This window comes from Hyperoodon ampullatus, assembly GCF_949752795.1.
Source record: "Hyperoodon ampullatus genome assembly, chromosome: 2".
NCBI classification, from domain to species: domain Eukaryota; kingdom Metazoa; phylum Chordata; class Mammalia; order Artiodactyla; family Ziphiidae; genus Hyperoodon; species Hyperoodon ampullatus.
Window position 1 is genome coordinate 109,808,081 of NC_136915.1, and position 17,566 is coordinate 109,825,646.

The following is a 17,566-nucleotide window of genomic DNA, read 5'->3' on the forward strand; positions in this document are numbered from 1 at the left end:
TTTATAACTTATTAAAATGAAAATATTGGTGATATATTGAGATAAGTAAAATATTAAAATTAATTTTACCTGTTTTTCTTTTTTTGATATGGTTACTAGAAAATTTAAACTTACATATGTGGCTTGAATTACATTTCTTTTAAACAGCACTGCTCTAAAGGGAGGGCCACTTATGCTGGAATTCCTTATTCTCTGTCACTCTTGACCTTCAAGATTCCAAAGCCACATTTTGTTAACCACACTTTCAGAATTAACCTGGATTGGTGAATTGTTTCTCTGACATCCCCAGCTTTTATAATTATTCTTATTAGGCAGTTTGACTTAGGTTGGATTTAATGCCCTATCCATATAGTGCATTGCCTTTAAAGTATTAAGAGGAATGTATTGCAGAGGCATCAAGAGTTAAAACATTGCATTAGTGCCTGATTGCACCCCCAGTAGACCAACTTCAGGAGGCCAAAGGATAATACATTAACATATGTACAGGGTTTCTGTTCTTAGAAAGCTCTCAGGTTAATAATGGCAAGGAAAAGACAGGACAATTTATGACATAAACTGAAAGACAGACCACAAATGTGTACCAAATAATAACATGCTTCCAGAAATGTACAAATTTAATATACAGAGACTAAGAAGATGTAAAGAAATCATTAAATGTAAGATAAAAGATGTATTTGGGGAATTCATTTTAAGCAGCTATTAAAGGTGGGAAGGTTCATAAATTATAAAGAGCATGACTTTTTAAAAAAATCATGAAGTGAATGATTTTTCTCTAAAGCATAGTACTTTTTAGGAAATATTAGGACATGTTAATTCATATTGGAAGCAGAGTCTGGAAAGTAGTAGGATGCAATACCATCTCTTTTCTTTTTTTAAACAGTAGAAGACAGGAAGGAAAAACCTGTGGAGAAGTCAGCTGTATCCACTGCTGTACCTACAAAGCCAACAGAAAGTATCTCAAAGGCCTCTTCATGTACTCCAGTGCCTGTGACCATGACAGCAACCCCACCTCTTCCAAAGCCTGTGAATACTTCTCTTCTCTCCCCTACTCCAGCACTGGCTTTGCCAAACCTGGCTAATGTGGATCTGGCAAAGATCAGTTCCATCCTTAGCAGCCTGACATCAGTCATGAAAAATACTGGTAAGTAGCCCCAGTAAAGAAGATAAAAGGCTTATTTCCACCTTTCTAATTGAACCATCAATCTGGGTTTTGTTTCTGTTTTTTAATTAAAAGTAATTTTTTAATTAAAAAATAAAAATAGGGACTTCCCTGGCGGTCCAGTGGGTAAGACTCCATGCTCCCAGTGCAAGGGGGCCTGTGTTCCATCCCTGGTCGGGGAGCTAGATCCCGCATGCATGCTGCAACTAAGACCCAGTGCAGCCATAATTAATTAATAAATAGATACATACATACGTACCACTACATGGTTATCATAGAAAAATTAGAAGATAAGTTAAAAGAATAAAATATCCATAATTCTGCCATCCCAAAGGAAACCACTTGTGTTTAACCTTACAAGTGTGCGTGTGTGTGCGCGTGCGCGCGCGTGTGTGTGTGTGTATGTGTGTGTGTTTGGGGAGATAAAATGTTAGTAATAATTTTTCTTTCAGTAACTGAAGCATATTGCGTATACAGTCGGTCCTCCATATTCACCGGTTCTGCATCTGCAGGTTCCACATCCAAGGATTCAACCAACCATGGATTGAAAATATTTGGGGAAAAAATTTTTTCAGAAAGTTCCAAAAAGCAAAACTTGAACTTGTCATGCCCCAGCAACTATTTATATAACATTTACATTGTATTTACAACTATTTATATTGTATTATGTATTATGAGTAATCTAGAGATGATTTAAAGTATATGGAAGGACAGGGAGTTCCCTGGCGGTCCAGTGGTTAGGTCTTGGCGCTTTCACTGCCATGGCCCAGGTTTAATCCCTGATCAGGGAACAAAGATCCCGTAAGCCATGTGGCACGGCAAACAAACAAACAAAGTATATGGAAGGATGTGCATAGGTTATATGCAAATACTATACCATTTTATAAGGGACTTGAGCATCCACAGATTTTGGTATATTCAGGAGTCCTGAAACCAACCCCCCACGGGTACTGAGGGACAACTGTACTCTTTTGCAAGCAGCTACTTAAAATTTAACTACATATCATGGATGTTTTTGTAAGTCATTAAACATTCAGCTGTATCATTTAATAGCATTCAATAATTTATGTAAGCCTTTATTAGAACATCTAGTGTGTTTCCAATTTTTCGCTGTTATAAAGAATACTGTAATGAACAACCTTGATGCTAAAATTTCATGCACAACCCTTCTTAAAAGGGTTGATAAGTATATGGGACTTTTTTTAATGGAAGTTTTAATGAAGATAAATAAAGCAGAGCCCCTCTACATGCTCATCACTCATCTTCAACACTAAACACATGGCCAATCTTGTTTCTGCTATGCCCTATTCAATACTGATTATTTTGAAGAAAATCCCAATTATTTCATTTCTTCATAAATAACTAAATATTTATTTCTAAAAGATAAAGACTCTAAAAAATTCAGCATGTAGGTTTTTAAGTCTTTTCATGTTATAACTAAAATGATCTCCAAAAAACGTACTATTTTATGTACCAAGTATATGAAAGTTCCCATTGTTCCTCAACCTCTCCAACCTGTTTTGTTTTATACTTTGTCAAATTCAGTCTTAAAAAAATTGTTTGTTTGCATTCCTTTGATTAAAGATGTGGTTAAAATTTCTTTCATATGCTTATCATTTTTGTGTGTGAAATACCTGTTTATATTTTTGGTTGTTAAAAAAATCAAAAATCATTTCTTCTTTATATACCATTTTTCCTATGTTAAGAATCAACCCAGTATTTTAAAATGTAAAAATGTAAAGATTGCTTATATAACCTCATTTTAAAGTCCATTTCAAAAGGAAATAACTTACTTATCACATAGAATTATGCAGTGGCCAAGTCTGATCATAATTAGCCAGCAATATCTATTGAGCACTTAGAGGAGTCTGAGGTGTAGGTTCCATTTGGTAGAGAAAAAAGAAATAGGTTCTCTGGTCTCTTTCTGTTGGGGCTCTGAAAACTAGTAAATACATATGAAAAAAAAATGACTTAATACTTATCTAATTTAACAGTGTTCCAAGTAGATAGGAGCAAGTCTTAATCTAATTTTCAGATTTTTTCTTTGTACAAGATGGACAATTTGTGGATCATTCACAGAAGAATTCCTATTAAACATACCATATTCAATTAAGTGACTGGAAAGTATCATGAATTTATAGGTCATTTTGAATTGCATTTTCTTGAGTTAATCTTTCTGCCACCAGGGGTCAGTCCTGCATCAAGACCTTCTCCAGGAACTCCTGCAAGTCCCAGCAACCTCACCAGTGGTCTGAAAACACCTGCACCTGCCACGACAACATCTCATAACCCTCTAGCAAATATCCTCTCGAAGGTGGAGATCACCCCAGAGAGCATTCTGTCTGCTCTCTCCAAAACCCAGACACAGTCAGCCCCTGCACTGCAAGGTAAACTGACATGCGCTAGAGGGACTTGAATCGTGAATGTTTGTCTCTGGCTTAATCCTGGATTCCATTTCTGAGGAATCCAATGCTATGAAATGTATAGTACAGTTAATTCATTATTCTCTTTATCATGTACAAACCGGCATTTATAGGATTCTGAAATGTCAAAGCTGAAAGAGACTTTAAATATCCTCTAGTCCGATACCCTCCTCAGATGAGGAAGTTAACACTCAGTGAGGTAATGTGACCTGCTTAAGATCACACATCTGTCTGTTAAGTGAAGAGCTGAGACTAAAAGCCAGATTTCTTGACTGGAGTCCAGTATTCTTTCACTTAAACCATGTATCCCAACCTCTTAGTATAAGTTAGTACAGGTTGAGTTTTACACATTTTAATGTTAACTGAAGCTAAAGACAGTAAGAAAGATCAATCTACTATCAGAACTCTTATGATTATCTTTTTTTATGTCCTAATGTTTTATAGAGGCCTCTATAGATATCATACCTTTTCTGATTTTCTGCCTAGCTATTATCGCTACCTTATTTGAACCACTCTCTTCAGCTTTGCTAATTATCTTGTTTTGTGCTAAAACTGTCTACTTCTAACATTTTTTCATAAAGCTTACCTTGCTCTTTGTTCTCAGACCCTCCAGATACCAACCTCAGTATAATTATGCAGTGAATTACACCTTCAATATAGTGACTTACTCTTTATCAATAGTTCTCAACCAGGAGCCTCCAGGGGACATTTGGCAATGTCTGAAGACGTTTTTGTTTGTCACAGCTGGGGTCGGGGTGGGGGTGCTGTACCTCTAGTGGGTGGAAGCCAGGGATGCTGCTTAACCCTACAATGCATAGGACAGTCCCAACAACAAAGAAGTATCCTGCCCAAATGTCAGTGGTGCTGAGATCCTGCTTTATATGAATAGAGAGCAGCAGTACAGGTATCTGTTAATTTTCTTACTTCCTAAACTGTTCTGTAAGTGTATCCGCAAGGCACTGTATTATAGTGAGCTTTGTCTTACCATGTAAGAGAATTTTGTTACACATAACTAAATACTGTGAAATAGTAATCCACAGCTCTACATATTGGAACCAGCAAAAGAATTAATGGTGATGCTACAGTGCATCTCATACTACTGATTTCAGGGATAATTAGTTTGAGAGATTGGCATGTTTATATGGTTTCTCCCTTCCACTCCCTCTTCTATCACCATCCTATAGTTATAGTAAAAATTTTGAACTCACTTGTATTCTAACTTCTTATATAGATATAATACTTAGATCTTAAAGAAGAAGCTTTTTCTTTCAGCAGATTGTAACAATAGTATCATGTGGACCTTCTCATCAGGCAAAATTTGAACAGAACTAGGTGTGTTATGACAAAATGAAAAGTGGGAATCTCAGGAAACAAGCTTTGTGGAATAACAGGGCAGTTTATCACCTTTCAGTTCCTTATGGAAAGTGGAATTCTCCTAGCCTTTTATTTTTATTTTTTTTATTCTTTTTTTTTTTTTTTTTTTTTTTTTGTGCGGTACGCGGGCCTCTCACTGTTGTGGCCTCTCCTGTTGCGGAGCACAGACTCCGGACGCGCAGACTCAGCGGCCATGGCTCACGGGCCCAGCCGTTCCGCAGCATGTGGGATCTTCCCGGACCAGGGCACGAACCCGTGTCCCCTGCATCGGCAGGCAGACTCTCAACCACCGCACCACCAGGGAAGCCCCTCTCCTAGCCTTTTAAAAGAACTGTGTCCAGCAACTTAAATAGGTACATTTCTTCAAAGACCATAAAGGAAATCTCTTAGAACTTTGCTCTGAATGTGTCACCCACAACCATTATTGACTGATTTTCAGTACAAAAGAATGACTTCAGTAGGCAGAGGCCATAGACTATGGTTTAAGATTGAAGAAAAGTAATATTTAGGAGTAAGAGATTATTTCAGCTATTACCAGAAATCTGAGTAGTATCTTTGTTAAGAAGATGGTCTTCTGAAGAACTTATTTCACAACAGCTGAGAGATAATACTGAAATATCTTTTTTAAATCATGATATTATCATATCTCACTTTCTGGTGCTTGAAGACTTCTGGTTTTGGTAAGAGCAGTTACTACTAAGAATTAAATCAAACTGTTAGGAAGGGGAAAATTATATAGCCATAGACCTTTTTGGAAATGAAACATGGATTTTTTTTTTTCAGGAGGATAATAACTGAAATAAACAATATTTCAATTATTTGGATATTATCAAACACTGGATAATAAAAGCCATGCATCATTATTTAGAAGTTGATGGCATTTGAAAATGTCATAAGGATGGAGCAACCTTAAAATTCTTAAGACCTTAAATCTCTTAGCAAATAAGGATAAAAATTGAAAATTTGGAGAAGCATTAATTGAAGTATCATATGAAATATTATTTTCTTTCACATCATTATGAAGGAACAGTTTTAGTATATGACTGAAAGCTGTAAATTCAGGTGAAGTATACATAAACTTTTCATTTGTGATCAGAAATTGAGGAAATTTTCCAAAATGTGATTGAATTTAAAGGACCTTCTGTTATCTCTTTATCAAGTATTTTTCCAAGCATTTTTCTGCAAGAGCAGTTTGCTTTGGTGAACTTCAGTCTTCTTTGCCCCAAAGAATTCTTTCTCAGTGCTTCTGAGAAAGTTTGTCTGTCAGTGAGTGGGGTTGAATCTCATCAGTGTCAGCCTGAATAATCCTTGAATTTTCCAAGCTATAAGAAGGGGATTGTATGTTTTCTTGTGAAAGAATCAGTGCCCCAATGGTCTAGCTGTATAAGCTTTGTGGTGTATGTTTGTGTATTTATTATTGCTACATTTTACAACTAAAATTTTTACAACCAAAGCTTTGTTTCCACCAATGTGGCAAGAGATGCTCCTTGAAAAAAGCGTCCCAGTTCAAATAAATTCCTGCAATTTGCATATTGCTATCTCTCTCCTGAGAATAACAGTGTAGGTTAACTTGTTAGAGACAGTTGTGGAGGTTGGAAAGGAAGGATAGGGCAGAATATCTATTTGCGTTTAGAGGAACAGTTCCACAGACCAAACGTTAAGAAATACTGGCCTAAAATGTTATTTTAAAAGTAATTTTGCACCCTTTCTTTTCCTGCTTTGTCCTGTTTAAACTGTGAATGATTCTGACACTAAAATCTCCCCCATCCTGTTGCCGTTTATTTTGCCATGTTGGACTTGTTTCATGACTACTAGAAACATTTCAGTAATTTGCTCTTCTTATATTGATAAATAGGTCCAGTGTTTTCTATGACATTTAGCCATTACTTATTTGGTCTGGATTCCCTTTGATCTCATATTTTAATGTCTATCTAGTTCCCACTGGAATGAATGAGAATATCCAATTAGCCTACATTGTTTTCATTGGAAGGTAGGGAGTTCTTTTTAACTCCTCTAATCTTTGTTTCTACAGGCCTGTCATCTTTACTTCAGAGTGTTACTGGGAACCCAGTTCCGTCCAGCGAAGCTGCATCCCAGAGCACTTCGGCTTCCCCTGCCAACACCACAGTCTCTAGCATAAAAGGAAGGAATCTGCCCTCCAATACCCAATCCTTTATTCCGAAAAGCTTCAGCTATTCCCCTAATTCATCAACTTCTGAAGTCTCTTCAACCTCAGCCAGCAAGGCCTCAATTGGGCAAAGCCCAGGGCTCCCAAGCTCTACTTTCAAGCTACCATCCAACACTCTGGGGTTTACAGGTACCCACAATACTAGCCCTGCTGCCCCACCTACTGAAGTTGCCATGTGCCAATCTTCAGAGATCTCCAAGCCAAAGCTGGAGTCAGAGTCCACCTCCCCAAGCCTGGAAATGAAGATCCACAACTTCTTAAAAGGTAATCCTGGTTTCAGTGGCTTAAACTTAAACATCCCAATCCTGAGCAGTTTGGGATCCAGTGCCCCAGCAGAAAGCCATCCCTCAGACTTCCAGCGTGGCCCTACTAGCACATCAATCGACAACATTGATGGAACCCCTGTGCGGGATGAACGGAGTGGGACACCCACCCAGGATGAGATGATGGACAAGCCCACATCCAGCAGTGTAGATACGATGTCCCTGCTTTCTAAGATCATTAGCCCTGGTTCCTCAACACCCAGCAGTACAAGATCACCACCCCCTGGGAGAGAGGAAAGCTACCCCCGAGAGCTCTCCAATTCTGTATCTACATATCGACCCTTTGGCCTGGGCAGTGAATCACCCTATAAGCAGCCTTCTGATGGAATGGAGAGACCATCTTCCCTGATGGACTCTTCACAGGAGAAATTCTATCCAGATACTTCTTTCCAGGAAGATGAAGATTACCGAGATTTTGAGTATTCAGGGCCTCCACCCTCTGCCATGATGAACCTAGAGAAGAAACCAGCCAAATCTATCCTGAAATCAAGCAAGCTTTCTGATACCACCGAGTACCAGCCCATCTTGTCCAGTTATAGCCACAGGGGCCAAGAATTTGGGGTAAAGCCTGCCTTCCCTCCATCTGTAAGGGCCCTCCTGGACTCTAGTGAGAACTGTGACCGTCTCTCGTCTTCCCCTGGGCTTTTTGGTGCCTTCAGCATAAGAGGGAATGAACCTGGGTCTGACCGGTCACCATCACCGAGTAAGAATGATTCATTTTTCACCCCTGACTCCAACCACAATAGCTTGTCTCAGTCTACCACTGGGCATCTCAGTTTGCCACAGAAGCAGTACCCAGACTCTCCTCACCCAGTTCCACATCGTTCCCTTTTCTCTCCGCAGAATACCCTTGCTGCTCCCACGGGCCACCCACCCACGTCAGGCGTGGAGAAAGTCCTGGCCTCCACCATTTCCACCACATCGACGATTGAGTTTAAGAATATGCTTAAAAATGCCTCACGAAAGCCCTCAGATGATAAACATTTTGGCCAGGCCCCCAGCAAGGGCACTTCAAGTGATGGTGTCAGTCTCTCAAACCTCTCCCAGCCCAGCTTGACAGCCACTGAGCAGCAGCAGCAAGAAGAGCACTACCGCATAGAGACCCGAGTCTCCTCCTCCTGCTTAGACTTGCCTGACAGTACGGAAGAAAAGGGGGCCCCTATAGAGACCTTGGGTTATCATAATGCATCCAATAGGAGGATGTCAGGGGAGCCAATACAGACTGTAGAGTCCATCCGAGTTCCTGGGAAGGGAAATAGAGGACATGGGCGTGAGGCTTCAAGGGTGGGTTGGTTTGATCTGAGCACCTCAGGCAGCTCTTTTGACAATGGCCCCTCAAGTGCCTCTGAGTTGGCATCCCTTGGGGGTGGGGGCAGCGGAGGCCTCACTGGCTTTAAAACAGCACCATACAAAGAACGAGCACCCCAATTTCAGGAAAGTGTCGGCAGCTTTCGTTCCAACAGTTTCAACTCAACATTTGAGCATCATCTCCCCCCGTCCCCATTGGAACATGGGACACCCTTCCAGAGAGAGCCAGTGGGGCCATCATCTGCCCCACCTGCCCCTCCTAAGGATCATGGTGGTATCTTCTCTCGAGATGCACCCACTCATCTACCCTCTGTGGATCTTTCGAACCCCTTCACAAAGGAGGCAGCCCTGGCCCATGCTGCCCCACCTCCTCCTGGAGAGCACAGCGGAGTTCCTTTCCCCACCCCGCCCCCTCCTCCGCCCCCTGGGGAACATAGCAGCAGTGGCGGGAGTGGCGTCCCTTTTTCCACTCCTCCTCCTCCACCTCCTGTTGACCACTCTGGGGTTGTACCCTTCCCGACCCCACCACTGGCAGAGCACGGAGTGGCGGGGGCTGTGGCAGTATTTCCCAAGGACCATAGTTCCCTCCTTCAAGGGACCCTGGCTGATCATTTTGGGGTGCTCCCAGGACCCAGGGACCATGGGGGCCCCACCCAACGGGACCTCAACGGCCCTGGCCTTAGCCGTGTACGCGAGAGCCTGAGCCTACCCTCCCTTTCTCTGGAGCACTTGGGCCCAGCCCATGGAGGAGGAGGTGGGGGAGGCAGCAGCAACAGCAGCGGCCCCCCCTTGGGTCCCTCACACAGAGACGCCATCAACCGGAGTGGTATGATCTTGCGGAGTCCCCGGCCAGACTTCCGGCCTAGGGAACCTTTTCTCAGCAGAGACCCTTTTCACAGTTTAAAGAGACCCAGGCCACCTTTCGCTAGGGGCCCTCCGTTCTTTGCACCAAAACGCCCATTCTTCCCTCCCAGGTACTGATGGAAACTAAGGGAAAGGCATTTTGAACAGTCTAGAGAGAATTGGAAGTAGGAGTTTGGTTTATTATTGTTTTTGTTTGTTTTCCCTCCTTTGATTTATTTTTTCTTTTTTTTTATTATGACAGAGGACCTCCCTTCCAGATTAAAAAGTCCCATGTGCATATGCTCACATTTCACTATTCCATCCAGTCCTGCCTCCCACTGCACTTAGACCCACCTTCTCCAACTTGTTTGTATTTTAAGGGGGTGGGGGGCAAAGAAACACAACCAAAGCCACTTCATTTGGCTGGGGGTTTGAGGGGTGGGGAGGAAAACAGCTCTTACCTTACCCCATCTATGGAAGAGTATTATTACATTTGAAATAAAACTTCCATCAGTACAGATAATAACATGTGCAATGTTGGGATGTTATTTTGGGCTTGGCATGTCAAAAGTAGTCAGTGGAAGGATTCCTGTCCCCTTCTCTCTCCAGCTCCGTTACTGCTGTAACCAGGGTGGCTCTCTTCCCTGTATGCTCTGTGGCCTGCTGACAGCCAGGAGATGTTGCAGGGGAGAAACCTGGGAGAACTTGGGCCTGTCAAGTTGTTTTCTTCTGCTTTGTTTTGTTTTTAAAGGCATGTTGCAGTTCTTTACCGCTCTCCTGAAATCTAGAGCTTCTTTTTTTTTTCTTCTTTTTTTCCTCTTCTAAAGTACTATCGGGCAGTAACTTTGAGGAGATACGGACCTCATTTTATCCTAGTAAATTTTCCTCTTTATACTTGGAGTGAAAGAAAGGGGGCTGGATATAATTTAAAGGTTAAAATAAGGAGTAGCTACAATATAGAGAGCTAGAGAAAGGAACTGTTAAATGGTGTGTTGTGACCTGCCCATCTGTCATAAACAAGGAAACATTGCTGAGGTAGTTTCACACATCTTGCACCAAGCTCTTGCTTCCTGCTTTTCTTTCTTGACTTTTTCCTCCCTCAGTTTTCATTTCTGCTTTAGCCAGAAAGAAAGTCACTACAGTTGACAATTGATATGAAGGTGTAACTGAAATGTTATCAAATATTATCCCTGTATTTTTTAATAAGAAGTAGACATTTTTACCATGGTGCCTCCCTAACGTAAGTGACATTTGTTGGTAGTTTTCAGCAAAAGTTAACTACAAGGGAAAGGGAAATATTTGTCTTTATCTTTCTTTTCCCCTTGACCTAGTCCTGTATTCACCCCTCTTCTTGGTATTTCGAAGGAGGAAGTTCAGTAGCATCTTTCTTTATATTATACCTCTTTAGATCTGTCTTAGTGACAAGTGGATATTATTATATGTATCTTTACAGAGAAACAGGAGGACCCGATAAATTCAAATTTACCCCACTCTACAGATAGCAGCCTGTCACATTTCAAGGCTCAGTCCTTAACCTCACCTCCCACCCTCAATAGAAAATGATGTTTCTGCCCTTAGTCATTTTCCACGAGAAAGTGCTTTTCTTGTCCCTGAACTGAAAGGCTTCTTATTTGTATTTCTACGACTAGTACTGGGAAAAAGACAATCACTGCATTCTGAGTGTTTATATCTTTACATCTAGGGACACTGAAGGGCAAATGTTGCTTTACTACTATTTTTTATTTAGTGTCTTACCCCCAGGTACACACTGGTCATCTCCAGCCAGATGAGTAAAAGAAAAGGAAATTCTAGCAAGTTTCATATTTTCTTCCAAGTTAGTATAGGAGTAACTGTAGGAAGTATGGGGATTGCTTTGGATTCCTCCAGCGAAATATTAAAGATGGGAGAGAGTGGGCAGTGTAGTGACAGAAGGTGATTATTTGTCTCAGAATAAACTTGCTTTTCAGATAAAGAGCAGCTTAAACCAGGTGTGCATCATAGTTTGGGAGTTTTTGTGTAATTTATTCCATATTATTTATTTGGGCTCACCATGTTTTCTTTGGTTAGGATCCTGCAAGTCATTCATCTTCCTAATGCGTTTCTGGTTTTAAGCCAACTGTTCTTTCTTTCTTTGACCTTCTCAAGCCTCTCTGCCCTGTAGCTCTCCCCCCGCAAAAATGCATGATACCATGACCTTGTAAGTGGGGTGGGGTATATAGTGTAGCAAAGCAAAGAAACAGTACAGTTTGAGTCCTAAGACATTGGTTTAGAGAAAAGTATAAGAGAGTGTGAGGGTGGGGGTGGGGGGAGGGAAAGGGAGAGTTCTCTCTGACTTGAAACTGAGATAGGTTTTTTTTTCCTTTGCAGAAAAGTGGGATGTTTTTTTTATTCTAGGATAAAAGAATGTGAATTCTTTTTGCTGCTCTTGTTTAAGCTAAAAGTAGTGTTTACTTGAAAAGGCTCTCTGACCATTTGATTTTATCAGAAAATGCGGGGTTGTCAGGACAGTGGCTTCCTGAATGTTGGGGCAGGACTGTTGTCCTCAAAAGCATGATAGCTAATCCATGAAAGAAGGACCTTGTACAGTTTAAAAGATGGACTTTTAAGGGTTGGTTTTTTTGTGGAGCGTTTTTTTTTTAAGCCACAAAATCCTCAGTGCATTTGTTTCAAGATGGAAGTGAGGATTTGTATGTGACTTGTCAGCTGTTGTTAACTTTAAGGAAATCTGTCTACAGCAGTAAATGAAGACAACAATGTATATATGTGATATAGTGAAACAAAAAAGACAATTCTGGTATTCATAACATGAAACAAAGGGGTTTTATTCTTTGTCTGTGATTTAAAACTCCGTGCCCATGCTCTGACTTTTGTGTTTCAACCTGAGTTTAAAAAATAAACAAGATTTTTTTAAAGAAAGCATAGCATAGTGTATCTTGGCAAGGACATGATTCATATGCAAGCAGAATATGTGAGGTTGTTACTAACGTCCTTGGTGCTCACTGTAAAATCACAGACAGAGAATCAGTGGGTGGGGGTCATGAATACACTGGTACCACTTAAAACCCAGTGATACAGTATCAGAAATTGAGTCCTTGAGTATTTTGTAAGAGTTTACTCTTCAGTCAGCTTAGATGAAACCTGTCTCCCTGCTCCCCTCTGCCCTCCCAAAAGTTGAGAATAAATAGAATTTGGTTTGTTTCCAGGGAGGGTAAAATGATAAGAGAATAGGCCTTTTATCCTTTCCGATCCCAGGAATACAATGTTTGTGATATATATGGTACAGCAAACCTATCTAGATAATGTGAATATGCTAAACTTCTAATTGCAAAATATTCACTATCAATCCTGAAGTTACTGGTTCATGCAGAATTAAGCTTCAGCTGTTATTGTTTTGAAGCCGCTGTAAATTACTGCTTTTTCCCCTTTTTTCTTCCCCTCCTCCCCCTCCCCCCTTTTTTTGAATGGGCTGGGTTGCCTGTTAAGATTAAAATTAGATATGTTGGATTGGTATTCTCACGTGTTCAGTGTGGAAAGCAAAACAAGTACATGCTTTAGAGGCAACAACAATGAAATCCTTTTGAAATGTGTATTAATATCATTTAATAAAATAACTAGTTCTAAAGGTTTGACATTTTTCTTTGAGATCTGGGGCTTTGACCAAGGGCCCCTGGCTTCTCTGGTGAGTGCAAATAGGAGGGAACTTCTCCAGGAGTTGAAACTGCTGCTTTGTGGAACAGGCCTATGGTTGGAAAGACCTAAATTTTCTCCAGCAAAGACCCTACATGACTGTCCAGGGCTGAAGGTGAAACCAGCTACAGAATGCAGGAAGAAAAGCCTGGATATATCTCTGAAGATACAATTGTATTGGCCTTTGGTCTAAGAGTGCATGGAGGGTAAAGGGGCTGGTGTATGTGCCTGCACGGTTCTAAGGCAAACACAGATGCCACAGACCACCCATCTCATCCCTTCCTTGTGACCACTTGCCCTTCCCTCTCTTCCAGGCATTCCTCTGTTGTTTTTTTTTTTTAATCTCTTTGCCCCCAAAATTGTTTTTGTTTCCTGTTCAATAAAGTATGGTTTCCTTTGTTGTGTGGTTGACTTTTCCCCTCTCGCACTGATCTTGTCCAGCTGTCGTCCCCTTTGACTTCTGCACTCAGTGTCACTGAAGGCAGTCTGAGCCTCTTGAGATCTTTATGGCCTTGTGGTTTTCTCTTTGATCCTTTATGAAATTCAATTTTGAAAGGGATGATGGGTGGGGTGAGATCAAGATGTTCAGGGAATGGTTGGTAATGAAGTGGGTATACTGTATGGATGATAACTTGTGTTATGTCTTCAAAAAGTCGTACAGTTGTGAGCGAAGAAGCATTTTTAAAGCAAAACAAAATTGGGGTAGTGGTGATAGGGATCCTTCTGGCCAATGCTTTGCCCACATCTACCCTTCTTGTATATTGACAGTCTGTCATACAGAAGCTACACTCAACCCCTCTCTCTTGCCCCATCCCTTTTTCATAACCCAGTGAGGCTTAATAATTGGAGTGTTGGCTGAAGGGGTAAAGAGAGTTGCTGCGTCTAGACCAGGCTGGGTCACTGGCAGGGTAGAATGCTCTAAATAGCAGCTTTGAATATGTGAAGATACAGATGTGTCACCAGACACTTCAGAAATAGCAGCAGCCTAGGAACACACCCAGCAGGTAGGGTGTACCACTATGCTAGCTGCTTCTGGAATCTGGCTCACCCTTACTTCCTGGTCCCCAGTTGGGACCTTGACTTGCCCACCTGATTCCTGTCTCCACCCCAAAGAAGCAACAGCTTTTAGAATTCCTCATCGGCCTTTCTGGGCATGTTGAAAATACATAACTTCCCCAAAATTGTTCTATTTAAGCCAATATGGTATAGAAGGAATGAGTTACCCCCTCATGTATATAGACAGAATAACACAAACACTATCTGAATGGGTTTTAGGGTATTGAGGCGTTTCTCATACTTGTTTATGAGTAACTGGACAAATCCGGTCAGCTGCTGTTCACAATTGCTGAGTAATAACTCATTGAGTCTGCACAGACAAAGCTGCAAGAGGGATACCCATAAGTGAGATGGCTCCTAAGTAAACATCCTGTTCTTCCCCCACGTAGAAGTAGGAAGAAGCACATAATGCCTTAAAGGAAAGGAGCAAGTGCAATGTAAAATATCAGTTTCTGACGAACTGCTGGGGGAGGACAGAAGAAACCTTTAATGCTTAGTTACAAGTTTCAGGGGAAGGGGATAAGAAGGCTGAGAGCTATCTAGAAACATATTACAGTTACCTTACGGTTCTATTTTATTTTTTTCCTGTCCTTTTGTTATCACTGTGGCAAGAGTCAAACGTTGAGAACACAGATATGGGTGGAGGGGCTAGTGAGCAGTGCCAACAGAGAGAACAAATACAGGCTGCAGTTGTTTGTGTTTGACTTAAAAGGGTGTTGGCTAAACCAGTACACCCTGGATCTGTTGGGGTTCCTAGCAAATTAGATGTTCCAACCACATTACCTCCTTTCCCTTCCCCATTGGATCCCCTTCTTTTTGAGAATTAAGTCCTTTGCCACATAATTTGTGGGAAGGAGATAAGACTTGAAATTTCCTACATTTTTCTTGGAGTATTTCAGTTGGAATGGGTAGAAAGAAGATGGGCAGCATCCAGTTCCTTCTGTTTTCTCCTCCCCTGGCTAGGAATCCTTTGCACCCACATGAGGCAATACTTAAGATCCCATTTTCTAGGTAGCCAATCATTGTCAAAGGCAGTAGAGATTAATGAAGTATTAATTTGAAATCTTGGTTTTTTGGGTAGTGGGCCATAGTTGTATGTAGTCTTCCGTAGATGTAGCTAGGGCCTTCTTTCAGAGTACTTTGCTCTCTGCTTTTGTTTTTTGTTTTTTTTTACTTCAGCATCAAACTTAAGTTGGCACAGACTCCTGTGTTTGGGAGACTTCATATTTTTCCGTTGGTCTTGACCTGACCAACCAGGGTCATTTAAAAGTCAGGGTGGGGGTGGCTGTTTCCTTTTTTCTCAGACTCAAGAAATGTCTTGGGAAAGGGAAATGTTAGTAGAGACTTTTAGGTGAGCCAAAGGTTTTGTCTTCAAAGTTCAATTTATCCCCATGCTCTGGGTAGGAAGCTTCCCCCTCTTGATTTATTCAGCAAACTTGGCTGGACTTTCTCTTTGTAGCATCTTTAAAGCAAAGTTAAAGTTTGGCTGCGTCCTAGATCTTCATTACTAAGGGAAAAAAAAATTTTTTTTAACCTAAACTCCCCACAGTACCTACTGTAGGCTTAACCACTTGGCTAGTTCTTTGGGCCTCAAAAGCATTTGGTGGCAATGATGTAAACCTTTCTTTATGTATTTTACCTTCTTACATTTCTCTCTTTTACCTCCAATATCTTTTAAAATTTCTCTGGTGCAGGGAAATTTTGCTTCTAAAAACTAAGATTTGGAGGTAATGTGTTGATCCTGATAGCAAGTGGGAAATGTACTTTACCTTCAATGGAGAGAATTCTTACAAATAGTTTAACGTTATAAAAACAATACCTCCTCAACCAAAGCTTTAGCTAACAGGATGTCTATTCTAAAAGTGGAGTAAAGCTGAGAATTTCCCAAAATTAAGGGTCTAGTATACCCTTTACTGAGGATTCCCTTTTCCCTAGACTTCTGTGAAATCTTCTGCCATTATTTCCTAAACTCTTCTTTTTCCTTAACCTTAGTGTGGTAGAGGATATTTGATAAGATGCCTCTTTGCCTCTTTTCTTGGCTTTTTATTGGACCTTTCTCTCCACCCTACATTAAAGACCTCTTAGGCCCCAAAGGCTCCTAGAAGTGTACCCTGGAGAGAAAAAAAGGAGCTGTGCTACCAAATATGATGCATTATGATTATCCTGGTCCCTGAGAGACAGCATAGCATGGCAGAACACAGGCCTTGGTTTCAGACGGACTGCAGCTTGACTTGTCTGAGTCATTTTCAGTGTTTTAAAGGGAGCGTAAGAAGAGCTACTACTTGTCGGGGTTCTAGGAGTTAAATGAGATAGTGAAGCATGGCACTTGGCACATAGTAAAATTCCGAGGCTGAGACATGCTAGTCATAGATCAAAATCACTGTGAAGAACCAGTGCTTAATGCGTTGGCCTTAGCTAGCTTGCTTTTGCCTGCTTGCTGGTTTGCTGGCCACACAGGGCGGAATGGAATAACTTGACATTCCTTCCTTCCTCTACTGCAAAACAGGTGATGATATAGTAGTCGATTGATTGGCACCTCCTGAGCACTCAGCTCAGTGCATTGCATACAGTAAGCAGTCAGTAAATGTTTGAGGGATGAGTGCTGGAGCTACCATAACAGTGTAATCTACTTATTCCACCATCCCTCTACTATCCTTACAAAGTAGAATGATTGAAGAAGGTGTGTATCAGTATATGAATACTTTGGACTTTCGAGTCAGTACAGTGATTGGTGCATTCTTAAGTCAATAATTATTTATTGAGCAGCTACCAATTTGTTGCCTGCAATGTAACACTCCCCTGTCCCTTTTGGTGCAGAGCCATGGGGAAAGTTCTGCCTGTTGTCACACTTTCTGAATTCCCTACCTTCTCCCAACCACACACACACACACACACAAGTAATCTTCCTCTTCCACAGTCTTGTTTATTTCTTTTTGTATTTCAGGGTGTGTAACATACCAGAAGATGGAGCCAAGATCCAGAGTGGTGCCTGTGATTCAGATCAACTGCTGCCTCTCTCAGAACCTCTGGAAACTTAGATTAAACATCTTTCTCTGACAGCTTTTCCTCCACAATCCTTGATAACATCACCATTGGAAACTTGAGAACCAACTCCAACCAGCCCCACCCCCAGGTGAGGGGACTAATGGGAATTACTGAGAACCTCACAGCTGTACCTAAATTCATTTCCCCTCATACTTTACTA

General features: G+C 41.1%; 1 protein-coding gene across 11 annotated transcripts in view; it reads left to right on the plus strand.

Annotated features, from left to right (window-relative positions):
• Window positions 1–17,399, plus strand: part of RPRD2 (regulation of nuclear pre-mRNA domain containing 2) — a gene marked incomplete at both ends in the record, with an annotated part of 89,233 nt that extends 71,834 nt beyond the window's left edge. For 2 of the 11 annotated variants that reach the window (XM_079697015.1, XM_079697016.1), the window contains 4 exons: window positions 881–1,141; window positions 3,346–3,546; window positions 6,989–8,170; window positions 8,311–8,399. In XM_079697015.1, coding sequence (XP_079553141.1) covers window positions 881–1,141; window positions 3,346–3,546; window positions 6,989–8,170; window positions 8,311–8,399 — 1,733 coding nt within the window. Of the gene's footprint in view, window positions 1–880; window positions 1,142–3,345; window positions 3,547–6,988; window positions 9,757–17,305 lie in introns of those variants that run through there. The other 9 variants (XM_079697018.1, XM_079697009.1, XM_079697011.1 and 6 more) reach the window with 6 other exon arrangements.
• Between the last annotated feature and the right edge of the window lie 167 nt (window positions 17,400–17,566).